The sequence below is a fragment of the Puma concolor genome, chromosome D1 (assembly GCF_028749965.1).
Source record: "Puma concolor isolate L17-30 chromosome D1, mPumCon1.1.hap2, whole genome shotgun sequence".
Taxonomy (NCBI): domain Eukaryota; kingdom Metazoa; phylum Chordata; class Mammalia; order Carnivora; family Felidae; genus Puma; species Puma concolor.
Window position 1 is genome coordinate 40,374,682 of NC_141676.1, and position 26,928 is coordinate 40,401,609.

General features: G+C 45.4%; 1 protein-coding gene across 2 annotated transcripts in view; it reads right to left on the minus strand.

Annotated features, from left to right (window-relative positions):
• NAV2 (neuron navigator 2) overlaps window positions 1-26,928 on the minus strand; it is a 397,887-nt gene that overhangs the window by 235,959 nt on the left and 135,000 nt on the right. For both annotated transcript variants that reach the window (XM_086677817.1, XM_086677818.1), the window contains exons 3-4: window positions 23,089-23,141; window positions 906-978 (exon numbers count right to left, since the gene is read on the minus strand). In XM_086677817.1, coding sequence (XP_086533943.1) covers window positions 906-978; window positions 23,089-23,141 — 126 coding nt within the window. The remainder of the gene's footprint in view (window positions 1-905; window positions 979-23,088; window positions 23,142-26,928) is intronic.

Here is a 26,928-nt window from a genome sequence, read left to right on the forward strand (position 1 = left end):
TTCCTTCCTCACTGCCCGCCCCCCTCCCCACCCTGACCACCGGAGTCGATGCTACCAGGCATCTTTTCAAACAGCAACCTTGCTAGGGAAAAGGTGGTGTCATCTGAAGCCCAAACTGCTTTACCTGTTCTGGGAAAACTGGAGGCAGGTGCAGCCTAAGGAGTTTGGGAGGATGCCGGGGCCTGTGGCAGCTTCTGAGCTGGCAGCTGCTTGTATTTACAAACAGGAGAGAGCAAAAGATTCCAGGGCGAGATGTTGCCTGAGGCGGCTGAGAATTCGGACCAGCCATCTCCAGACCGATACCTAATTGAATAGCAAACCACCAGCACAAGCTAATGTGCTAATTAGCCACCCAATTGGAGTTAATTAAAAACTAATCGGGATGTCAAAACGTAGCATCTCATTAACGCATCACGTGTTTGGGGTTTGGTTTTCTTTGAGCTAGGAAAAGTGCTGCTGCTGCTTCTAATAAAAGTCAGAGATAAGGATTGGGCGTTTTTCCCTGGGAACTGTACAACTTAAATATGTGCTGTGGCTAAGTGTTCTCTCTCCCACAGATAAGGCCTGGCTTGATAATTAACTGAATTGCTAGCCGGGTGAATCGGATCAGTATTGTTTGATTAAGCCCTTCTCCAGAGAAGCAGCTCCACCGCTGGTACCCGCTCGGTGTGGCAGACACGGCCAGCATGGTGGGCTCTACGTTCCTGGAGTGATTTGGGATGTGTCAAAAAGCTGGCATCCTCCGGTCTAGACAAGCATTGAGCTGCCTTAAAACCAACAGGAAAACAAAAGCAGAAGAGCCCACAAGCACCCCTGGGCTGAGCTGTATTCAAGGCATCAGTTAAGTAACAGGTGGGCGCTTCTAACGATGAGAAGGCAGCTTTAGAACCAGCGCTCTGACTCACCTTCTGCAGACAGCCCCTGGATGTTTATTCCCTTAGCTGCCAGGAAATTCAAGCAGGCATCTATGTTTTCAATCTAGGGGGAAAAAAAAGAACGACATACACTCAATCAACGTTCAGCCTTCTCCAGAGCCATCTTTTATCAGGAACAAAGGGCTATGTCAGAGAGAGGGTTCATGGTGCATTTGCAAAGATTCACAACAAGCAAAAACGACTCGGAAACGGCAGATGAACGGACGGACGGAGGGACGGGTGCGGGTCAGGACTCTTTGTCTGTACTTGCACAGGAAAAAGTTACCTAATATCCCAACCACACAGCTCCAGAAGTCGAGGCCCTGGCTTGCTCAGGGCTGCCAAAAATAACCAGGGTGGAATGAGTCCCTATGTTCACCACTGTCACTACAGCTATCCCGAAAATTTGAGCAGCTGCCAGAAAAACGGAGTGGGGACGAAGGGGGGATACCGGACCCACCCGTCCACCAGCAGCTGGGAGGAATTTCCAGCATGGAGGCGGCACACTGTCAAATGGGAAAACAGTGAACGGGAGTTTCGGCAGGGCCCTGGGCTGCGTTTACTCACAAAATTCTCAGGACGGCAGGCACTGCAGATGACGAGGGAGGACTGTGACAGAACGAGCCCCTCTGTCCTTCTTTGTGTTTTCTGTGACAAGAAGGAACCCACCTGCCACAGTCTGGGAGGCCTCCCAGGCCTGGCAGGGCTGATGCCACGGCCAAGGGCAAGCCAACATCCAGCCCTCGGGAAAGAACAATTAGGTCATTCCCAAAGGTCTGATTTGACTTCAGTTGTCAGGGCTAATGATTTTTTAGTCTACAGGAAAATGTTCAGGCTCGATTAACGTCAATGGTGACCATAAATAAAAGAAACTGCTTTTGACTTGGCACAAGGATCTTTGAACTAACTGCAGTTTGCAATCCACAATGGAGAGCCTCCTCACCACAGCCCCCCCCCCGCCCCCCGACTTCCTGGGCTCTATCAGCATTCTTATGAACTCAAATAGGTGTTTAACCCATAAAGTGGATCTCAAATAAATGACCATCTTTCACAGTGTACCTGTGACCACTCCCCCCATCCCCAAGTGGTATTCCGAAGGCTATTTCACCAGGCACAGAGCTAAGCGTCTACAGTGTAAGAGATCTCACGAGTAGAGTAGGGCTCCAAGGCAGTCTTCCCGAAATGCACGTCTGGCATCTTCCTTCTCTGCTCCTCGTCTGCAGACCTTCCGAGCACTCCATTAAGCTATGGGCCACCTGAATAAAACTGCCCTGGTTTTACAGACTCCAGGACACCCGGAGCCTGAGATTGCTCTATCCTTTTTTTTTTTTTTAAGTTTATTTATTTTGAGAGCGAGTGAAGCAGGGGAGGGGCAGAGAGAGAGAAGGAGAAAGAAAATCCCAAGCCGGCTTCATACTGTCAGCACAGAGCTCCATGCAGGGCTCAATCTCACGAACCAGGAGGAGATCATGGCCTGAGCCAAAATCAAGAATTGGATGGTTAACAGACTGAGCCACCCACACACCCCCAACCTTGCAGCTTTTAGCACAGGTTCCCAACTCCCTCCCAGCCTCCAGCTCTCCCTCAAAGATCCTCATCTGGGAGGTGTTTTATCTCCAGGCAAAGGGGCAAAATGCAATTTCCTGCAAACTAAGTCAACGCTGATGCTATGAGCAAGGCCTGTCGCCACTGCAGAAAGCCATTTCTTATCAAGGCGAGTGCAAAGGGGGGTTGCTTTTAACTCTTCCTTCCTTCCACATCAGAGCGACGGCAGTGACAACCAGGTGCTACTATCTTAGAGGGAAGAGGAAGGGGAAAGAAGGAAGAGAATGGCCAGGAGGGCCCCGTGGAAGGTGTTCTGAAGGCATCTGCTTACATTTGTAACTAATGAAAATTCTCTCTCTAAATGCTCTTTCCCCATTACAAAACCCTGCTTTTGCTAAAAATAACCATCGGTCCTTAATTCCTCAAGTGTACACAAAGGTAATCTACCAAAACCACACCAGAGGATTCGTTGCCCCCACAAAGAGGCACAGATATTTAAATCATGATAGAACTATAAAATTCTTCTGCCCCTTTTTCCTTTGAATAATCCTACCCTATTTCTTCAGTAGATCTTGCACACGGTGGACTAGTGAGGCTTTGGCAATTAGGTCCCCACAGAAAACGCGAAAAAGAGAAAGCTGACCACTGCTGAATCTGTTAATGTAAAATAGAAAATAGTACACTTGGTATTTATCCTGGCAAGCACAGGTGTGCAGGCATGGGCAGGTTAAGGTTTTCAAGAACAGTGCAGCACAGTGACATTGATTAAAAAGAAAAAAAAAAAAAAGACACCCACCAACATATTCAAGAAAAGCACCACTCTCCTAGAACACTGTAATTCTATAGAAATTCCCTTCCAAAGGGCATAAAGCACATTTACTTGGCACATTCACGGAGCAATTCAACACATTTATCACTTAAAGTACATGGTCATTTCTTCCTGCAAGGCTAACACTTGGTTCATTTCGATTTGGCCATCTACTGGGCTTTCTTTTAATTTAAGTTCTAGTAAAGGAATGAAGAAGTTTAAATAGGTTACCTAGACTACTTTTTCCTCCTGTTGCTTTTGAAAATCCCTATCATGCTTTCAAAGATTTCATAATTTAGATCAGTTCTCTACAGGGCAGGGAGAGTGGGAGAGAAGGGGCCATAGTTTCGCCATCCCCAGGGGGCATCTGCCTACATTCTGTTATCACGATGTGGGGGTGCCACTGGTGTCTAGCGGGTTAGGCCAAGGAGGTTACTAAACATCCTACAATGCACAGGACTGTCCCCCCATAACAGGAAATCCTATCCAAAATGTCAATAGTGCTAGGGATGAGAAACCTGCATTATAAGATTTTCGTCATTCAATCAATGTAATTAATTGTGTAGATGTCTGCTCTGTTCCAGGCACTGTGTCCGATTCTTCTCACCATGTTGGTGCAGAGTCCTCCTCCCTGTTCAGAAGCCCACATTTACATAACCCTTCTCTTTAGGGTCCAGAGGGCCAACCAACACACCCCCCAACTCACATCCATCTCCGGGAGAATCAGAGCATATGAACAAAGGAAGCACCAGGATCTTCATTAGGCGAAGAGAGAAGGCTTAAGGTCATCAAGAATGCTTTCTCCTAAAGAGGAGATAAAACAGGGAGCAATATTTGGATGGCTGAGTTGCACTCCTGGAATATGTTAAAAGTAAAAATAAGAACTCGGGTCATCATTTAAAAGACGATTCATAAGCTCATCAAGCGCCTTGAATTTGTTCCCCCTCCACTATGATTTCTCTGCTCACAGAAGGAGTTCAAAAAACATTCCTCAAGCCTCAAATCCACTCTTTAATAATGTTCTGTTAAGGTTAAAAATCACTCCTGACAAGGCTGCTGAGACCCACGCTCTTTTCATCTGCACCCCAGGAAGAGAGCAGGGCTGGGAAGCAGAATAGGGTCAGATGTGCATTCCAACCTCCTGGCTTCACTTGGAAGGAGATCAGAAGGGGAGAATGTTTCTTTGATCCAGCCTCTCTTGTGATTAAAATTCACCTTAAGGTTTTCTTCCAGTACCATACAGGTAAACAATTCATTCTCCTGCCCTGTTGAAACTGTAAACTGCCACCACACCAGGTAAGGGGCATATCCCGGGCACTCATAGCACAAGGGTGTCCGCATGCCCATCTTTAATGAGGCTCATGGCTCATGTGCAATCCAGACCTGCAGTGTGAGAGGCAGATCTGGTTAAAGTTGGGATACAGAGTGATGGGAAAGGCTCTTAACCAGCAAAGTATGTAAATACAACCCAAGTTGTTCATTAACACATAGCAGCCAATATAAACTACTTTCCAAAATTAGCCAAAAAAAAAATCTTTGCAAAGCCGGACATTCCAATGTTGCTGAGCAGGGGTGGAAAGCTGCACTTCACACCGGGTGAGAAGGCTGTCATAGTTGCTACCGTAGAAATGGGTCCAGGAGCTCTGAGATGGAGTTCCTGGAGTTTGGAGCATCAGCTGGGGTGGAGCGGGGAAGCCCAGAAGTGGGACCACAATGTTACTTGGAGACCCTGGGAGCAGAAAGGGGCTGGATAAGGCACGTGTGGAGTAAAGGGAAAAAACAAGACTAAGATGCATTTCCCAGTCCTCCCTTTGTTTGGGGCCACACAGGGCCTCCACCATGTGCATCTGTGAAGATCTGGGAGAGAAAGGCCGCCATGGAGGCTCTCTTGCCGTCTCAGCTGGTATCTCCACCCCAAAGGTGAATCGTTTCCCAACCACCTTGGAACTGGAGACATGCAAGGCAACTTCCATGCACTGTGTCTGTTGTGGTCTTTGTTTCCCACTTCCAAGAGCATATCTCCACCCAGGCCAGCCAGAGAGCAAGGAAAGTCCAAACAAATGCCAAACAACTGGAAAGACAAGGGGGAGGGACAGAAGGCAAATGGAAAACTTTGCATTTCAACCATGATTAAGGCTGGACTGGGTCTCGTGATAAAGTAAAATATGCAAAGCTCGAAAGAACTGCTGTAGATCTCCTTGGTAGCTTAGAGACTGATCAAATACCATCTGTTGTGGCAGTTGTCATGGCAGCATTTTTCTCTGAATACCAGTGTAGCTGAGTGCAAAGCGCATGAAAATGATTAATGCAAACGAAGACCGTCTCTATGGGCACCACCACGGCCAAGGGGAGGATGGGCTCCAGGCATACAGGTAAATGGGGGCACTAGTTTTCAGGAGTTAAGAGTGTCTCATCAGGCCCCTTAGAGATCTCCATCCTGGGAAGAGAGGCAAACAGCAGCCGCACTCAAGTCAGGCACGGTTACAGCCATTTTCTAGAAGTCATGAAATACGTAAAGCCTAGGCAATGGAAGATCCAGACTGCAGACAAGGCTGAGTAAGAACCTGCAGGTTCTGGGGACTTTAAAAGCACAGTGCAGCTTCTTCATGAGCCCCATACATCCGCTCAGACAGCTTCCTTCCAGAAGTGTGACCCTCACACCTGGCACTGCTACTTGTCACTCATTAACCCATTCCTTGACCCATATTCACTGAGCACCTACTGGATGTCAGGCAATGTGCGGTACTGGGTATACAGTGGTGAATAATCCCTGACCTCAAAAGAACCTAAAGTTTAGTGTAGGGCACTGGGCATTAAGTCAATGCACAAGTAAGTATAGACAACATCTATCATGTACAGAAGACCGGATCTAGCCAGGGGCATGGTAGGTAGGTAAAAATTTCTCAAGGAAGAGACAGCATGTAGGTTCAGAGACAGGACTTTTTGTTGGTCTATTCACTGATGTCGCTCCAGGCACCCAGAACAGTGAGGACCCCATCGCAGATATTCAGGATGATTTTGTTGACTGATGGGAAATTTGAGTGGAGACCTGAGTTAGCTGGACACAGAGCGGGGAGAAAAACCACACTACACCTAGTGAATCAAAGACTCAAAAGCTTCCAGGCAGGATGCAGCATACCACGTTCTGGCAACCAAAAGGGAGCTGACATGGCTGGCAGCCAGGTGGCAGAGGACAAGAGCTAAGAGACAGGACACTGAGCAAGAGCAGAGGGCCGGCCACATGGGGCCACATTCAAGAGCTGACAGGAGAGAGAAGGCAGAGGTCCTCCTAGGTGTTAGGGAAGCCTTGAACCATGTCACCTCCCCAACCATTACCAGGGCAACAGCAGCCAGACCAAGCCCTTCTGATCTGAAAGCTTGAGGATGGGCTATTTTGTGTCAGGGATGGCTCAAGCAGCATCCTTGATGTGGGGGCTCCAGTGACATCCGGGCTGGGCACGGAGACAGGGAGGGATGGGAAGGGAAGGTCAGCATCTGTGGTCACATGTCCTAGGAAGGTCTGCTTCCTATCCAACAGGCCTCCGTGCCTTTCTGACACTCCCTCCTCTGCCCCTTTCCAAAAATAAAAATAGAAAAGAGGAAGAAAAAAAAAAAAAGAAATCCAACCATGAAACCAAATCAAAAAGCAAAATGAACTTTGGGGAAACACTCTCCTAAATGCCCATCTCATCTGTGATGTCTCTTGCCTCTGTTCCTAGGCCGTGGCCTGATGCAGGATCTGTCCAGCTGAACTTTTTTTTTTTTTTTTTTTTTGGACACCTTCATCAGTGTTGGAGCCCAGCATCATCCCATGATCACAAGGCTCGTGGGCCACAATGTGGTCCTGGAGACACAATCCCGTGAGACAGAGCTGGTGGGGCCTAGACGTTATAGTTTTCATTTTAGGAGACCCCAGAAATGGGAGTCATGTATGGTGGTACTTCGAATTATCTCAGGTGGAGAGATATTCAAGAGCATCTCCCCTTGTGAGTGCCACAAGCTGCGGCTAGCTTAGCTGATGCAAGAAGCCATCCTAGCCCAGTAGCACGAGGGGCTCCACGTCCTGTGTCCCAGCTTTGGCCATTCATACCAGCTCTCGCTTTCTTGGTGCCTTTCAAACAGCTGAAGAATGTGGGACTTGGGGGCTGGATGGGGCTTCGGTTCCTAGGTCTGTTCTTGCTAGTGCTTTGCCCAGCTCCTTCCTTTAATTTGGCAATGTTAACCACCTTATCGTATATGATATTTATAACTTCAGCTGAGATGTTGTCAAGAATTCCTTAAAAAAAAAAAAAACTTTATAGGAGTCTCTGCTGTTAAGGCACATGGCTAAGTCCATATGGATACAAAAAATCCTTTCAAGGAGAAACAACAATCGAAAACAAGAATCTCAAATTCCTCCAGTGATTATCTTTTTCCACGTTGCTTCCAAATGCTTAGACTATTTCATTTTCCTATTACACTCTGACTTCTCGATTTTTCCCTCGAGACAAAGAGAAATCTGGAAAGGGAGGTATAGCTCAAATTCTAGAAAGCAGTCCTTACTCTGGAGGCTCCCATAAAAAACGCTTACACCTGAGCTCTGTATGGATGAGGGGGAAAAGTCCTCTAAGCATCGGCATGGTCAGAAAGGCGCACAGATGCCCCTGGGTGCGTTTATCTAGCACGCCATTGCCAACACCATTTTCCCTGCCCCAGTTTCAGAGGAATGTGGCCTAACTTCCTAATACTCCCCAAAGGGAGGAGCCTAAGCTCCTCCAAGTTAGGAGCTGGACCCAAATGCTAGAGGGAAGTGATTAGGGCTAAGGAGTGGCATTCAGGGATGTATCCCAGGTTTTAGAGTCAGACAAACCTGGCCTCATATCCTGATTCTGCCCCTGATCTCCACTAAGTTACCTTCATGGCCTCATCTGTGGAATGAGCATTATAACACCCATTGCGCAGGGTGGTGGAGGATATATACGTGGTGCTTCCTAAGTGCCCCATAACTAGCAGTTTTTGTTACAGTGTTGTCATTTTTGACAGGACATCCCTGTACTATACTTCTAAGGCTATGACATGCCCCTGGCAAAGTAGAGAGTTCGACAAGCTTATTACCTGGGCTGCCTTCCATTTGCTCCTGACTTTCCCCTCAAGACCAGATGGAGACTCTGGGTCCTCTCTATCACCTGATGTCGGGCCTAGGTCTCAGCAAGCCCACTCTTAAAAAGACAGCGGTAAACTAATTCACAACAGGGCAGAGGGATTGCTGCCATCTTCCCATGGGTTACGTCTCCCACGGGTACCTGTATCCCATCATAATTATTAGAGGACCGTAACCTGTTGGAAGAATACAGACTCTGGGCTTCTCCCCGCTGGATTCTGGCTGTCTCAGACTACCCTCAAGACCCTAGCAAAATTACTAACTGCTTCAAGCTTCAAATTCCTCCTCGAGAACATGGGAAGGTGGGTAACTATCTCAACAGAGATGCTGAGGCATAGATAGGCTGACCTCAACCAAGGGTCTGGAAGTTCACATAGCCAGAGCTTCAAAAGACTCTTTCTTCATACCCTTCCGTAATGGCAGAATATTATAGATCACTGGCCATCTCCTGAAAGTAAGGGATCACTCGGGAGTTGTGAGATGCCCTGAAGCTCGCTAAAGTGCATGATGCTAGTATGGCCTCTCTACAAGTGGGTTCCTTGTAGCTAGAATCTATTCTGACCCTGTTAGAATTAGTACTTCCTGTCCCGAAAGATTTCTGGTCAAAGTCTCCTTTATCCTTTACTAAGTGACATAAAAAACCCTAAGACAGCAGACCAATAGTTCCGTTAAGAAGGAGCAAGTACTTTTCACAGAAAACCCTGGCTTTTCCTACAGAGAAGGGGACAAACCCAGAGGCCAACCTAGACAAGAAAATCCTGCTTTCTGGACCCCAAATGCGTGGCTGCCTCTTGAACCAACAGAGAAGAGTGCTACTGTGGATACTTGCTAGAGAATTCTACCCAGGAGCTAACTAAAACTTGGTCGCCTCATTCATTCCTTGATGAATAACGACTATACTCTCTTGCAGCCTCTGCTCTAGAGGAAGGGGAAACAGAAGTGACAAGCCAGTGTGGTCCTTCCTGACGTAGCAAACACAGCACACACAAGAGCAGACTCCCCACTGAACAAAGGTCGCCAACGAGGTAAGGGTTAGCTTACACTTATCAGCTCACCAACTCAAAAGCCTGACACTGACTCACTGTGCTCTTTTTAGCCTGGTTCTTTCTGTAGCTTTGTCATATTTACATCCTGAAACCCATAAACCACCACAAGGTCTTCAAGAGACAGAGTATAAACGCAATAGAAAACAAAACAGCAGATCTTTGATATACTCCACAAGGGCAGCAAACCCTCCACTTCGGCAATACCACTAGAACAGATCATTTTACCCACAAAGCAAATACATAGAAAGGAACAGGGTAATGGGAATCATTTGCAGATGAAGGCCAAGAGTTAAACTTGCTCCCCGGTTTGATGGCCAGTTCCCTCATAGCAGCCTCTGAATGCAGTTTTGTGCTTCAGCCGATTTACCATCATCTGTAGCTATAGTCCTTCCAGGCTGCCCATGAACGGTCCGTCTGTGGGTGTCAACCCTGCAATTCCAAGGATAACCGGCACACAAGTGCAAAACACCCTGGCAGCATCACTAACCCGGAAAGCAAAGCCAAGCAGAATGCCTCAATACTCAATCCTGTAAGACTCTGCCCTCCCACTGGTGACGGCTGGCATGAAGGCACCTGCTGTCATCCTGTGCCTGTACATATCACCCTGCAGTGTTCATTTCTGCAGGAGATGGAATTCAAAAATTGCCCTTCCCTTTCCACTCCAGTTCCAGATGCTACTAGCAATTAGTGGGTCATTATTATATGCCAGGCACACTATTAGCACCTTTCATATATAGGACGTCAATCTTTTTTTTTTTTTTTTAAAGTTCAAAGAGCTGTTAGCAGGTATGGCTATGGAGCAGAGCCTGAATTCTAGACCACTGGTGATGATTAATATAGAATTTGGGAGATCTTGCAAGTAGTACACAAAATATACCAAGAAACTAGATGTGACGGATCTGAGCAAAGAGCTACATGACAACCCATCAGAAAACATAGGATATCAAAAGTAATTAAGAACATTATTAATAATGAAAATAATCCTCAACTCTGTTTCCTGCCACAGGCAGCATGTCGGAGGCACGAATTCCACTGGAAGAGGAGAACAAGCTAGACCAGGAAGGTCTCTATTTCAGGATATCCTCGAGCTTTCCAAGGCTATAAGATATCTAATGCACCTGGGAAGAAATAGTGACAATTTTTAACGTGTCATATAATGCTAATCTCTGTTACTATTTCTGTCCTTGTCAAGTATTCAGTCGAGCAAGGTTGCAATTTTTTGGAGGTAAAAATGGTTAAATATTGGCCACTTAATAAAATATAATTTTACCTATATTATTAGGAAGATAGCCTCCTCCTAAAGGTGAAACTTAAGCTGTTGGGTCGCCATAAAAACGGAGTGCTTGAGAGCTATTCGTAAATAAACTATCAGTACATCTTAAACTCAGAATGAAATCTCTGCAAGTCTCTGTGAAAGAGGTCTCACAAGACAGAGGGGGAAAAAAATCAAGTCAAAAGAAATGCCCCATCCTCAGGCTAACCCTTAAAAGGCCTTCTGTTTTAGTTAGGGCTTCCTCTGTAGGATTCCCACAGAGAACCAGAATAGGCCCCAGGAAAGGCTTTAATTCCGAGTTGGTTTCCCCTCAAAACCTCGCAGAAAAGGTAACTAGTTATCCTTCACAATAGTGAAGAGAATCCTGATTGCATGTTCTCTGTCTTCCTGCTCCTTCAGGGCAAAGTGTGAGAATGAGGGGATTTTGTCACCTGCCCCCATCCCCTCCATAGGAAAAGCTCCCGTCCAAATGTCATCTACACGGTAACTGGAGCCATTACTAAGAGGAAGTTTTACCTTCCGAGAGAGGAATTAGGGATTTCACGGGACCAGAGGGGACGTCTGGATTTCTCAGCTCCTTGGCTATTTTGGGGCAAGGTCCTTGATTTCCCTGAGTCCCAGTTTTCTTTTCAGAAAAATGGGGATAATTATCCCTTTCTTGAAAGCCTTACAGAGGCCTTCCAAGAAACTAATATTTACACTCTTAGAAAACACAAAACACTGGGATAAATTCTTTTCCATACATTATTATTTCAGTTCATTTTCACTACTAGATGAGGTAGCTACTATTGGCATTTTCCAGATGGGGAAATGGAGGCACAAGGGGCTTAAGTGCCTTCCTAAAACTGCGGTCATTAAACGGCAGAGTTAGAATTTGAACACTTAATGGAAAGGGATCTAAGAGGCCCTCTACAAACACGGGATATTAACAACCAAATGGCAGGAGCTTTACTATCGCTCTTGACCACTCCAGTCACCTTCCCTACCCTGGGACTCCAGCTGACCAGGAGACCAGGCAGGCAATCAATCCCTTTGAATGAAATCTCATCTTCACATCAAAAGGACGAAGGACACTTCAACAGAGGAAGGAGCGGACTTTTCCCATATTCTTTTCTACATGTTTTGCAGGAGACATTTATGGTTTTATACTGATAGAACTCTTTAGGAGCAGAAATTAATACAATATAAGCATTTATGAGCATCATTTTGAAGTACAAATTCTCTCCCAACAGGGCTCTTTCAGACCACCATATGCCAGTGCTTAGGATCCCTGAGCAAGTTCATGATACTTGTAAGAACAGGACAATTTGGGGGTCACAAACCTCAAATGTGTGCAGGGGGCAAACAGGTAACAAATAACAAAAGCTGGTTTTATGACAATAGAGAATGGTAGGGAGTAGGACAAATGCAGCCCCTAACCATCTAAAAGGGGCAGCTGCTACCCAGTTTTAGCCAACTTGGGCCTAGGGAGTGCCAACCCAGCACTGGCAGATCATCTTATCTTTTCTTTAAAAACAAGAAAAAAAGAAAAAGAAAAAGCTAGAAGATCAATTTTTATGAAGTACATGGATTTTCAACTAACTAATACCATCTATTTGGTTTTTATTTTTGTTGCAAAAGGCCTTCTCGGGGCACTGGGTGACTTGGTTAAGTGTGCATCTCTTGATTTTGGTTTAGATCATGATCTCACAGTTTGTGGATTTAAGCCCTGTGTTGGGCTGAGCATGGAGCCTGCTTGGGATGGTCTCTGTCCCACCTCTGTTTGTGCTTTCTCTCTCAAAATAAACACACATTTAAAAAATAAATAAAAGGTCTTCTGGGGCCCGACCTCAGATTGGCATCCATCCACCTCCCTTTGCTGAAATGAGCACACCTAATGACCGGCTCCCAATATGCAAATGTCATAGGCTAACTGTGCTTTAACAGAATGCAAACAGGAATTCTTTGCTAAGCTCTGCTTCATGGAAAAATTTAAAAACAAAAAACAAAAAACAAACACATACAAAAACACTCTTTTGACATGATGCTGAAAGAGAAGAACTCCACAAAGACATATGCAGGGAGGTGGATCCAAGCATGAGGCCCAGATGGCTGTTATATAAACCACAGTCTACATGGTTATAAATTACCATCCGATTTCCCTCTCAGCTCAAAAAGATTTGTAGCTATTCTTCCTTCATTTACCCTCATATTTGCTAAGTTCTTCAACCTTACTGAGCTCCATGTTTGGCACTCATAGTGCCTCAGTCCTAAGGCTGTGCTGAGAATTTCTTAAGTAAATATTCACAAAGCATCTACCAGTGCCAGGTGATGGGGACAGGTGGACAGATGTAACAGTGCCCTCAAAGAAGTTAATGTCTACTTGGACATCGGCAGTAGAGAACAATGTGCTAAAGGATTATTGCTTCAATTTTGCAATAGAGGAAACCAAGGGTCACACAGGTTAAGTGAGCTAGAAGAGGTAGTAGAGAATGCACTTGCAGACTCCAAGACCACAGCCACGTGCACGATTCAGATCTTATCCATGCAGAGCTTACTACAGTGCTCAGATAAGAGGATGTCTACAGCAGCTTAACCTTTCCAAAAAAAGCCAACTGACTGGCTCATTCAAAATATTTACATTTCAATAAACCCTATAGAGATACTCTTAATTTTTTAAATTTTAAACAACTCTGCAAACTCATTTATGTTTAAATGCATGTTTGCACAGGCAGAGCCCAAGAGACATTTTGTACTTGGCTTGAAGACAGCGTTGGCAAAGTGTGGTCACCAGGCAAGCAGCATCAGCATCACCCAAGAAGCTTGTTAAAAATGCAAATACTCCAGCTCCACCCCAGAAGTCCTGAATCAGAAACTCTGGGAGTAGGACCCTGTACTGTTTTAACAAGCACTCCAGGTGATTCTCATGCACACTAAGGCTGGAGCAGCACCGCCCTAGGAGGTTTTGCCAAACCAAACATTACTTCCCTTATTGATGAAAATAATCTGCTATAATGGTGTCTTTTCCACACACCTTTATCATGAAGTGAAAATAGAAAACTGTGAGAGATTTGAGAGAATTTCTTAGGACAACTCAAGTTTCTTTACAGCATTTAAAAATACAAAATCCATATTGCATATTTGACGTATTAGAATTTGATGTATAACATCACCCCCACTCTCTGGGAAGTTGTTGGACAGTTGGGCCATTATTTGTTGAGCTCACTCATCTAAGAAACACGGACTGAGCACTTCCAATGTACCTAGCACCATGCCAGGTGCTGAGAATACGCAGATTTTTATTGAACTAAAAGATGAAAAACACTATAGGTATTATAAAGTTTTGATGTCATTAAATAACAAAATGTGACAAAGACCTCAAAATTTATTTAAATGTGCTATTAGTTACAAGACAAACGTGCATTAGTTGAAGAACACAAATACCTATACATAAGTATATGTCCACAAAGAGGTCAGGATACCTGAAGCCCAACTTCTAACTGGCACTTCTGGCTCCCATGACAGCTTAGTGTCTGAAGTGACCCACAACAAGGACGTGCAGTACTGAAAATGAAATGTGGGGCTCTGTTCTCCCCATACTTCCCTAGAATGACCTGATGTAAACTCAGTACAAATGTGGAAAACTCTATTCTGAAGTGTTCTAACAATGGAAGCGACTTCCAGCCAACTCAGAAATCCAAGGAGCTTGCAGTAGCAAAATGAGCCTCTGCTAGCAACCCAAATAGCTTACTGTCCAATATAGCAAGAAATATTTTGGTTGGTTCCCAGAGAGTATTGGTTTCATACTGGTGCTTCAACAGGTGACCAAAATTTAGTGGCTTAAAGCAGCCTAAAATTATCTTATAATTTCAGAGGAAAATCATTCTCGGTGAGCTTGAAAATCAAGGAGTCGGCTGGCTGTATCCATTCTGGAGGTTCTAGGGGAGAATTTATTTTGTCCTCTTTTCTAGCTGCTAGAGGAGACCTGCAGGCCTTGGTTCATAGCCCCTTCTTCCGTCTTCAAAGACAGAGAATAGCATCTTCCAATCTCTCGTCCCCCACTCTCCCTCTGCTCCCATAGTTAAATGTCCTCGCTCACCTTCTTGCCACCCTCTTAGAAGGATTCTGGTGACCACACCGGGCCTGCCCAGATGATCCAGGATGATTTTCCAGTCTTAAAACCCTTAACTTAATCACACCTGCAAAGTCCCTTTTGTTATGTAACCTAGCATATTCACAGGTTCTCAAGATTAATACGTGGACATCTTTGGGGGTCCACTGTTTACCCTACCATATTGGGTGCCTACTTGGAGTATGAAAAAACCTTTCAATGCACAATAGTTAGGATATACAGGACCTGTAAGCAGGCAAGGGAACGGACATGAGACGTGCTCTCTCCACGAGCCAGGACGATGCCAGATGATTATCATCCCATTGCTCATCCATCCCTGGCAGCAACCCTAGGGGGCAGCTTCCATCATAACCCCACTTTCACAGATGAGAAAGGCTCAGATTTAGTAACTTGCCCAGCACACATGCCTTGGGATGGGAGACCCAAGTCTGCCTGATTCCAGTCTTCTTATTCTTCTTCAAACCAAATCTCCTTCCCAAGATGGAAGGCCTCATCTCCAGGCTCCATCTAGACCTACACAAGTGCGAGTATTACAAATATAATCTTTGTACCTCCATGTCACATTCCATTTTTTCTACTTCAATTTCCTTATATGCAGAATAGACTAACAGTTAAGGAAACAGACTCTAGAGTCAGGCTTCCAGAGTTCAAGCCCCAGCTTGTCACTTATTAGTTATGTGACCTCATGCACACTACTAAATCTCTGTTTCTTTATCTGTGAAGTGAGAATAAAGGTAACTGCTCTCATAGGGTTTTATGGAGCTAAAATCCATCAATGCAGAGGTCTAAGACATTGCCCAGTCATAGGTATATAGGATAGATATTTGCTATTCTAATCACGTAAGAACACAGAATCTAGGACAAGGGCCATAACCCCAGGCTCTACAGCACAAGTGGAAAAGAAGGAGACGTTCTTTTAAAAAAACCATTTTTTTAATGTTTTTATTTCTTTTTGAGACAGAGCATGAGCAGGGGAGGGGCAGAGAGAGAGGGAGACACAGAATCCGAAGCAGGCTCCAGGCTCGAGCTGTCAGCACAGAGCCCGACGCAGGGCTCGAACTCACAAACCGTGAGATCATGACCTGAGCCGAAGTCAGACGCTTAACTGACTGAGCCACCCAGGCGCCCCAAGGAGAGGTTCTTTTTTTTTTTTTTTTTTTAATTTTTTTTTCAACGTTTATTTTTGGGACAGAGAGAGACAGAGCATGAACGGGGGAGGGGCAGAGAGAGAGGGAGACACAGAATCGGAAACAGGCTCCAGGCTCTGAGCCATCAGCCCAGAGCCTGACGCGGGGCTCGAACTCACAGAACGCGAGATCGTGACCTGGCTGAAGTCAGACGCTCAACCGACTGCGCCACCCAGGCGCCCCATGGGAGAGGTTCTTTAACATGACTCACACTTAGCTTCTGGCAGAGCACAGCATCAGGGTCTAAGTTCTCCAAGCCATTTAATGGAATGACAAAATCTATTTCCCATTCTAGCAAAATAAAAGGAGTTAAAATATGTAAAGCACTTACTTTTTTTTTTTTTTTTAAATTTCTGGTCATAAGGACACCTAAAAATGCTTACCTCAAGCAACATAAATGAACTTAATAAACTAAAAGTTAACTGCAATGTCCTATGGATAAACTGAGAAAAAAAAAAAAAAGGAATTGAGAAGGAAAGATACTTCTAGAGTAATGCTGGAAAACTTCTAATACCCACATGGCTGCTCAGCCGTAGACAAGGATGAAGAGTGGAATGTTACAACCCTTCAGTCACATGGACAAGTCCAGGCCGGCTCCCTTCTTAGTCTTTCCATCCATCCGTCCGTCCATTTAACGTTTATTAAACGCCTACTAGACGCCAGTCATCTAAGTACATCCTAAGTTAGGATACTCAGGTGAAAGACATGGCATCTCCTTCAAGAAGATAATTCAACCACAAGGGAGTGTTATGAGAAATGCAGGTACCTGGGGACACCCAAGCCATCAGGCATCTAATAGATCTCAACTCCTTGAGATAACGATTGACCTGAAGGTTAAAGGTTACATGATCCAGGTGGGACAGTCATCAGATCTTCCAGGCAGTCTGGAGAGCATGTGGTAAGTACAAAGACAGGAGGGCACAGTCTCTCTGTGGGCACCTCAAGTTCCAGTATGCCTGGGACGTAGAGGATGAGTGGCCGAGTGGCAAGAAACGCTGGTAACTCGATTGTGAAAGATTTTCCACTGTGTGCTTCAGAGTACGGAAGGGGAAAGGAGTAGCCGAGGAGGGTTTAAACAGAGGTGTGACCAAAGAGGCAGAGAAAGAGAGAGAGACCCGGAAGTTGCCTCCACATTGAAAGAGACGGCTGGCCAGAACAGTACCACTGAGTGAAGTGGTGGATGCCACCTACTAACCTTGGCCCTGGACTCTTTCCACTTTGCTTTAAATTTTAAGTGGCCTGTAGACTTTTCTTCATTCCTTCTTGGTTCCGTAACATGTGTGTGCCCTTAGGGTGGTGTAAAAATAGGCCCGGGGCCCGGGGAAGAGGCAACTCAGCTGCCCAAGGAGCTCAGACACTCCCTAGGCATGTGGCCTGCTTTCTCTCAGCTGTTAGGAGGGCTCAAGGTCACTGGGCCTGGAAACCCGATTCTGTTGCAGATGGCCTTCCCGTGGCCCAGGAAGGTCTGTGGAGAACGCAGTGGGAGGTACCTGGCGCCAGGGCTCCCCAACGCCATCTTAACGGGCTGCCTCTCACTAGGGGCCCCTACTCCTTTTTCAGCTCTTATGGATTCATCAACACGTCAACTCAGGCCCTTTCCAGAAATACTCCAGCTCTTCCCTTCTGCTGATTCTGCTGTATGCACACGTGAAAAATAAGAGCAGGGATTGGGAGGTGCAGACTTTTTATTACACCCCTTCTCTGCCACAGAAGCCAACACCACGACTAGACGGACCTGGGTTCAAGCTCCAACTCTGCTTCCTAGGTCAGTAATCTAGAACAACAACAACAAAAAGACCTTGAAAAGCCTCAGTCCCATGTACGATTTTTGGGGGGAGGGGGGAAAAAAAGGAATTCTGCTCATGCAATGGAAGTTTGAAAACTACTGCCCGGTCCTTCTCTGTGTCTATGTGCTAACTCCTACGGTCTTGGGAACCCAGGGCTACCATTTCCACGGAGACCCCTGAAGGACAGGGAGGGGTGCAGAGCTGTGCCCAAAGCAGCAGGGGCACTGAAGTTTGGGTCTGTGGAGCCCTAGGGGACACGTAGGCCAGCCTCTGGGATCTACAATCTGCTCAGGCCATATGCAAAATTCTGGGGTGTGTGCAATCTGGGAAGGAGGGAGCCCTAGCTTTCCTCAGATTTCCAGAGGACTCCATGTTTCCAACACATGAACTACATGCACAAATCATCACCAGAGAAACTACCATGTTCTGAGTGCTGCTCATAGGCGAGGAGCATGAGGGTAAGATCACCTACCTGCAAGGGCTATTGGGAGGATGGAGGGAGAGGACAGCTGGGCAGCACTTAGCAAGGCACCTGGCACAAGGCCGACACTTTACAGGCTCCAGCTGTATTTTATCATGGTGATCAGTATTCTCCATTATCGTCTCCTTTACCACCTCATTAGTACTGCAAAAACGTTTTGAGGGACGTATTATCAACCCCACCTTACAGAGCAGGAATAGAGCCTTCAAAAAGGTTCACTAGTGAGCTCAAGGCCACAGAATAGCAGAGAAGGAGCTCGAACTTGGCCTGTCTGGTTCCCAAGCCCAGCCGGCCCTCAGTCTAGAAGCATTAAGTGAAGAAGGCAGAGCCCTCCCGGAGAGCTCAGGAGGAGGCTGTGGGCTGGAAGCCCCCAGATGACCCCGGGCCTGAGATCAGCAGCCAGAGGGGTAAACAGGCCTGGGGCTTTCCGCTGAAAGGGCCAGCAGGCCTTGCTAACTTTCACCTCTCCTAACCGACAAGAGAAAGTCAAGCCATGTAAGATAATAATGATTAAAAAAGAAAACCACTCCCTGTGGTAGCCATTCCAAGGCTCCAAAGTGAGGCCCTGTCTTGGAGTACAGGATTCAGGTTCGAGGAGGCAGGCCGTGCCCTCGGGCCAGGCTCCAGGCAAGGTTTCTCCTTCCAGACTAATGCAGAACTCTGCTGAACTCACCGCTTGAAAGCAAAAAAGATGCCTCTGGGTTGCCATGGCAATGCTCAACAGACAAAACATTTTACCCGCCTCTGACGCACACACACAAACTTATTTAAGGGCCAAATGGATGGACTGGTGGGTGAAAGGGGGTGGGAATGTTTCCACGGCTCCGTCTCCAAGGACGCGGCCCCCACGGTGTCTAGGTCAGCCTGAAACCAGGCAAAGAACTCCTTCAACACAAGCTGAGGCCAGCTTGCTAGGGAAAGGGAAGTCCCTGCCGTGCCTGTCTTGTCACAGTCACAGTCTCGTCCTAGGAGGCCTAGGAGAGAGTGACAGTATATGCCGACGGTCCCGGCTCTGCCTCTTCCTGGGCACAGCCTTTCACCACCTGGCACTTCATTCTCTTCACCAGAAAGGGGGGCATGTTGTGCAGGCCCACAGCAGAGTTGGGAGGACAGGATGTGCCCGTAAGTATGAACGGTCTCACAAACCTCACAGCACTGTGCAGATACAAGTTAGTGCTGATATTAAAATCATGGACGACCATTTCCCACCAGGTAGGGTTCTCACCTCCCAGAGTCCATGATTGAACTTCCCTCCACAAGGCTGGATGACCATGGGTATTTCCCTTTAAAGAACTTCACTCCAGGGGGCACCTGGGTGGCTCACATCCGTTAAGCATCTGACTTCAGCTCAGGTCACGATCTCATGGTTCGGTTCGTGGGTTTGACGCCTGCATCGGGCTTGCTGCTGTCAGTGCCCGCTTTGGATCCTCTGTCCCCCTGTCTCTCTACCCCTCCTCTGCTTGCATGCTCGCTCTCAAAAGTAAACTTTTTGTTGCTGTGGTTTTTTAAATTTCACTCCAGGACCCAACAGGAATTGCCCTCCCAAAATGCGGTGATCCGGGTAGTGATGATGAATGCGGACCCGTCCCAGACCCAAAGACCTCCATGCCCATGGGGTGTGTTGTACTCTGTCTCTTCCGTGCCCCACTCCTCACCTCAGAAGAGGAGTCTCACCAGAGACAGCTTATGGCACTGCAGCAGGATCATCAACAAATGTTGCAAAACCTTCCTTTGCAAGGGTCCAGGACATCCTTTAGCAAAGGGATGCCCCAGGGATGTGAATCTTCTTCCACCTATCACTCCCCCCGTGGTGCACCCTCTTACGTTTCAGACTCCCTCCCAAGAAGTTATTCTTAAACCTCCCCTTGTCCTCAGATGGAACGGGCCCCCACTGTGCCGTGCACAGAGGTCTATGGAAACAGCTGCACTGTTATTCTCTGGTCTCCTGGTTCCTTAAGGGCAGGGATCACATCTTGCCCACCTGAGCATTCAATTGGCCCACCCCAGTGCCTGGCATTGGTCGGTACTCTGTGAATGCTGACTGGCAGGCTACAAGTGACAATGCCACACCCATCATGTCTGTGCATCAGTGCCCTTGGGATTTTCACGTCCATATGCCCTAGGCATCTGCTCTCACTTCCCCATCCTCCTGGAAAAGGACATTTGAAGCAGAGCCTGGAGTGCAAGAGTTTGAGACCTGAGCTCCTCAACAACCTAGTGGGTCAGAAGCAAGGGGGCTGGGCCTCCTACCCACCAAAATCAAAGCTCTTGGCCCAACCCCCAGATTAGCTGATGGACTGAACTTGCCCCTTAAAAACTGGAACAGCATCCATTCCTCCTGCTCTGAAACATCATTGTTTTTCTTTGGCTCCGTTACTCAAGGCCCCTGAAGAGTCCCTACTTTCTCAGGGAGTGAGCACATCAGCTCTGCTGATTATTTTCAGGGAGGTGCAGTTACCCTCTGAGCAGGTGCACTGCCCAAGTTCTCATTTCTCTGTAGGTCATCACCCTTCTACCAACATGGTGCTCCCCACATGCTTCCCACTCGGTTTCCTCCAAATCTGTTATCATTGGCTGCCCTAAATAAAGCCTCCTTTGGAGTCTGACCTTCTAGGAATCCAGAAGTGGTGGCTCACCACTGTGCCACATCCCCAAAGGATGCTTCCCATGAGTAGAAATGCATTAACTCTGTATATGCCCATACGGATGCGCGCGCACACACACACACACACACAGGGGTCCTCGTAGATGGAACACCACCCATGCTGGTCTAAGGAGCACTTCCTGCATGCTCTAGGGGAGCTTCTGCCTTAGGCATTTGTCACAGTTCGTGATGTAGGGAAAATGACAATAGCCCTGTTGTCTTTATCATCTTTCTCATTTCCTATTAGAACAGAATGACTGCGGTGGTGGTTTTCACATTTTCCTGGACTCACATCCTGTATGAAATATTCTCTGCTTCGTTCACCACCAGACCGTGTCTGCCTCCCTGCCCTTACACTGGAACTAATTATCACCGACAATTATAGGATTTTATATTCCTATGTTCAAAAAAAAAAAAAAAAAAAAAAGAACACAGGCCATAAAAAAACAATACTTTCACAGCTGAAAGAGTTAGAGAAGCCACAAAATTTCATCGGTGCCATGGTAGCATTTATAAATAACATTTTGCACGGAGAGCTAAATTTGCACCACGGAACCTGAGGTGGCAATATTATTTTATAATCTTGAAAGTGGACTTTAACACCTCCCACAGAAGGCGCAGAAAATACAGAAGTGCCAAAGAGAATAAAAGGTTCATTGCCTTCAAATACCAGGTCTACACATGCATCATAATGGGCTGGGACAAATGCATCGGTATCTTTCCCAGGGGAAAGTACTGCCTCTCTTTCGTGTGAAGAGAGGACCTGCATGTGTAAAATGCTTACCCTAAATTAAATCTTCTATCTTCCACATTTTCCCAATTATTAATATACTAGACAGCTGCAGTAGCTCTAACAAAAATAGCAGCCAAGCTTTTCCAAAATTCAAAGCGGCCAGGGGAGATCTGCATGGGGACTTTCCTATGTAAGGAGTGGTTGCTCTCTGGAGCAAACCAACAGAAAAAAATCTCCAGTGAAAGGACAAAAAAAAAAAAAAACAAAAAAAACAAAAAACAACAACCAAAACAAACAGAAAACTTGTTTCAAAACGTAAACTGAAAAATGACTCCCATCACACCACACACACTCCTCTTTATAGTAAAAAATAAAGGTCACCGAAAAGGCTGTCTGGCTAACTCATTGGCATTAACAACCCTGAAAATTAAGAAGTAAAACCAAGGATCGCCAATCACTTTGCTATACTTTGGAATGAGACTATCAAATTGTGTCAACTCAAAGGGAGTAGGGGGAGGTCAGAAAAAACAGATTATGCCTTTTTTTAGTTTTAGATTTCTGAAAGCAAATTAAGGTCCTGGAAAAAAAAAAAGAAGAAGAAAAAAGAAAAAAGTTGCCCTTAAATTGCCACCTTCATATTTTAAGCAGGTAGGACCATCATCTTAGCGAACGGATATGTACACAATTCGTGTCAACATTCACATCTGAAAAGCACGATGAAGGGAAAAACCAGGTATTAAGAGCACTGCAATTTAACGTGCTCTGACCTCAACAGTGATCATGAATTTTAATTCAAAGATTATGAGGACACATAACAAGAACAGATGTTAAAAGACTCATTTGTTTTTGTTTTTTTAACAGCTCTAATATCAGAACTTAAGCAGATCACACCAGAGAGAAGATCCCTTGTCAAGGTCACTTTAACAATGGTCTGGATAGTATCGTACACTTCACATTTCCTGCCACCGTTCTGATTTCACATCATTCCAACCTTTGAAGGCAATCAGATCACATGCCCCCATTTCTGAGCAAGACGCCATGACCTCATCTGTGCCCTAGCACCATATACACAAACAGAAATCGCTGTGTGTCTTTGAGAAAGCAGAACTGAGTCCCAACAGTCCAAATTCTCAACAAGCGTAGGTTTGCACCAGGTCTGCATAATGTGTTTCTACAAGAAAGACAGGGAACGTGAAATGCTGACCTAAGACTCTCTGTAAAAATCATGGCCACTTTTTAGTAAATGCCAACAAATATCAGAGAGAAGCAGAACACGGCGGCTTGGAAATAGCTGTTAAGTTTATTAATATAATCCCTTAGAGTAAAGCTTACAGTGTGGCTGTTTCCAAGACGGTCACTATCATTGAGAGGAAGGGCTACTTCCTTAATAAAGACACTCACCAGCCATGTACCACTTACCATTTGTGATCTGTTCTTGGGACAGCCATTGATGTCTTCAATCTTCTCATTGGCTGAAAAAGGAAACACAAGTCAGAAAAATAAACAATCATTCCCAACACCTTGAGTAGTGATGTTCAGAACGCTTGAGGCCAACCAAGTCCTAAGGCCCATCCTGGGGTCTGTCCAATCAGCGCAGGCATGTGAAATGCTGAGCCGCAGCTAGCAAGCTTCAGGACTTACTCATCCAGCCACCGTCCCCCAGGGACAGCTGGGGCAAGGTCGTCGGCATCTAAAGCAGAGACAACTGCATTGACGACAGTCTTGGAGCACTGGGACATCACAGAAATGTGTGGAGACTGGGAAACAGAGCTCTGATTATGCTTTCGGCTCTTAGACAGCTACGACCTCCCCACAGAAGCTGGGATGGTTCAGAGTGGGTCAGTCCAGCTAGAACTCCACTCTGGGGACAAAACGCACAGATGAAGTATCTTACCTCATCCTTTCCTTTTACTTGATTAAAACAAAATTAATTCCAGTGTAGTTAACATACAGCATTATAGTTTCAGGGGTATGATGTAGTGTGATTCAACGGTTCTGTCCATGACTCAGTGCTCATCACAACAAGTGCACTCCTTAATCCCCATCCCCCGCCCACCTCCCATCTGATAATCATCAGTTTGTTCTCTGTAGTTGAGTCCATTTTTTGGTTTTGTCTCATTTTTTTTCCTTTTGTTTCCTAAATTCTACCTGAGTAGAATAATGTGGGATTTGTCTTTTTGACTTTTTTCACTTCGCATTATATTCTCTAGCCCATCCATGTCGCAAATGGCAAGATTTCATTCTTTATGGCTGAATAATATTCCATTGTGTTTGTCCATCTTTATCCATTCATCTGTCAATAAAGATTTGGGCTGTTTCCATAGTTTGGCTATTGTAAATAATGATGCCATAAACATAAGGGGGCATGTATCCCTTTGAATTAGTGTTTTTGTAGTCTTTGAGTAGATACCCAGTAGTGCCGGATCGTATGGTAATTCTATTTTTATTTTTTTGAAGAACCTCCATTCTGTCTTGCAGTGGGGCTGCACCAGTTTGCATTCCCACCAATAGTGCACAAGGGTTCCTTTTTCTCCACATCCTCACCAACACTTGTTTCTGGTGTTGTTGGTTTTAACCATTCTGACAGGTGTGAGGTGATCTCATTGTGGTTTTGATTTGCATTTCCCTGGCGAGTTGAGTACCTTTTCATGTGTCTGTTGGCCGTCTCACCTCATCTTTAGCCAGAAATGCTAATATTGCTTAATACAAATAGGATTACTAATAATCCTATTCCCAGAGTGGTAGCACACAAAGAAAATAAGAGAGCGAGACTTAAAAGGGATGCAACCCAGGCCACATAGTGAGTCCAGGCTAGATCTGAAACACGCTCCTAAAGTCATAATAGCACCTGGCTATTTAGAGAAGTGGGAGAAAGAGGTTGTGTTAAATTAACTGGAAATCAATCCAAGTGACAAGGAAGAAAGGCCCAGGTTCCCACAGCGAAGTAAGGAGGAATCCCTATAAGACACAGCCCAAGCTATCTATGGTGGGTGCAGGGGGGTTTCAGTTTGCCACAGCAGCACTACATAAAAGCAACATATGTAGAGGTTGGGGCACTAGCTTTGGGAGGCAAAGATACCTCCACGTTTGAATCTCAGATCTATAGCTTCTTAGCTGTGTGATCTCAGCCATGTCCCTCAACCTCTCTGGGCCACAGGTTCCCCATCTATAGGATGGAGCTAATACTACCTGCTCTAGAGGAAGAGCTATGATAGACTATAGGATGCCAGAAAAATACTTCATGCAGTGCCTAGCACACAGTATGTATCCTACAAATAGCAGCTATCATTTACCCAATAATACATACCATCTATGTAAAGTATATAAGATATGAATTTCCTTTCTGAAGTCTCCATCTGAGTTAGGCCCACAAACTCAGCTAGGAGTCCACAGTCAAGCACTGAGGTTCTGCTGCCTCCGGGAAGCCCCTGTAAGCTTCCTCCCCAGTCCCTTTGGTCCTTTTACTTAGGGTCCCCACCCCTAGAAGAAGAAAGCACATGCAAGTCTGTGTTCTCTCAGCACTGTGTACCTTCCTCTGTTTTGGTCTGAATCATTTAAGGTGTAACTCCTTTTCTGGTCTCCACCAGCTATGCTGTTGAAAGCTTGGCAGACCTACAGATTTTGGTTTTCACATTTGTGTGTTCGGGGCTCAAAAAGTGCTTACAAAATCAAATTTCAAAAACAAACAATCATGTCAGATTTTAATGAATAGGATGCCAAAAATCCCCATAAAGAGGAAAGATATTAAAAACTATCTGAAAAGAATAACCAAATCAAAGTGTCCCAAGCTCCAATTTTAGAACTCCTGAATCTAATACATAATACAGCTCAGCATTACCTCAATTGGACTCCCCCCCCCACCCCTCTGGTGTGCTCTACTTCGAGAAAGAAGGGAGAAATAAAGCTAGTGTCAAGAAATTGTTTAAGGGAGAAGTGGGGGAGAGGGGAAAATGGGGAATGGGCACTGAGGAGGGCACTTGTTGGAATGAGCACTGGGTGTTGTATGGAAGCCAATTTGACAATAAATTATATTAAAAGAAAAAAATTGTTTAAAAATCTCATTCCTAGGAGATAGTCTGGTTAGTATACATTCAGCCTAATCTACACCTTCTTTAGAATTTGCTCAGGCTAACAGATACTCCACTCTATGATCTACCTTAGAAGATGTCAATCTTCAGAAATCCAACTCTTTAAGAACAGTGGGATAGGCATTTTAGGAAGCCTTTTCTACCCGTTTCCCTTACCCCCAAAAGAGGTGCCATAAAGCCTTTAAAAAGCACATAAGAAATGCCCAGTGAATGGGATGACTCATGGGTATCTGTTCTTTAGTTCACCAGAAAATGACAGAATTACAATCAGTCAGAATAGGTCACTAGCATGTCAGCTCCAGAAGAACAAGCTTTATCATCTGCTTCCTATTGTAACCTCAGAGCTTAAGACAGTGCTGGTCACACAGAAGCCAACTCAAATATTTGTTGAAAGGAGCTAAGGAATGAGTATTCTGAACGCTTCAAAGAATCAAAGTTTTACTGCCTATTCGGAGGCAATGGTCTTTTCACTTGTCAATACAGAGGCACATACTAAAGATGAAAAAAAAAAAAAGATCCTGGACAAATGGCATGCCTTCAAACAAGGGAAATTATGGCAGGCCTGCCCTCAGACCCTGGGTTTTGATATACAACAACAGAGAACAAATATGTGGCTTCTGAGAATCCAGGCCTCTCAAGGTATCTTCCAATTGGATACTCATGATGGCCAAAGTCATAAGTCATTAGATTCTGATCAATACCCAGTTCAGCATTAGGTCATTAGTGCTCATTCAAGTAAAGGATGGATAACTGCGATCTTAGGAAATCATTTTAAAGATTCTTTATATACCATCTAGATAAAAATGCCAAAGGACTTGGTCTAATTGTTACTCTACTTCCTTTTTGTAGTCTGTCACCTAAACCACAGTCAGGTGCTGCCTGAATTCAAATACTGCAGCTCCTAGGAGCTTAATGCCATTTTACAACATTAGAAATAAACCAATGGAGTGGAGCCTATGGATGACCACTCTAAAGAATATGCGGGAAGAGATCAACTAAATGCCTAAGCCCAAACTCAAAAAGCTTAATAAAAATGCAAAAAAATGTCTTGAACTTCCTAGTTTCCAATTTCATGTAATTTAAATACTTCTCCTTTGCTTAAATTCTCAAGAATTTCCATAACTGTCATAAATACTCAGAGCAATAACAGCAGTTCTGATTCTGCCGAAAA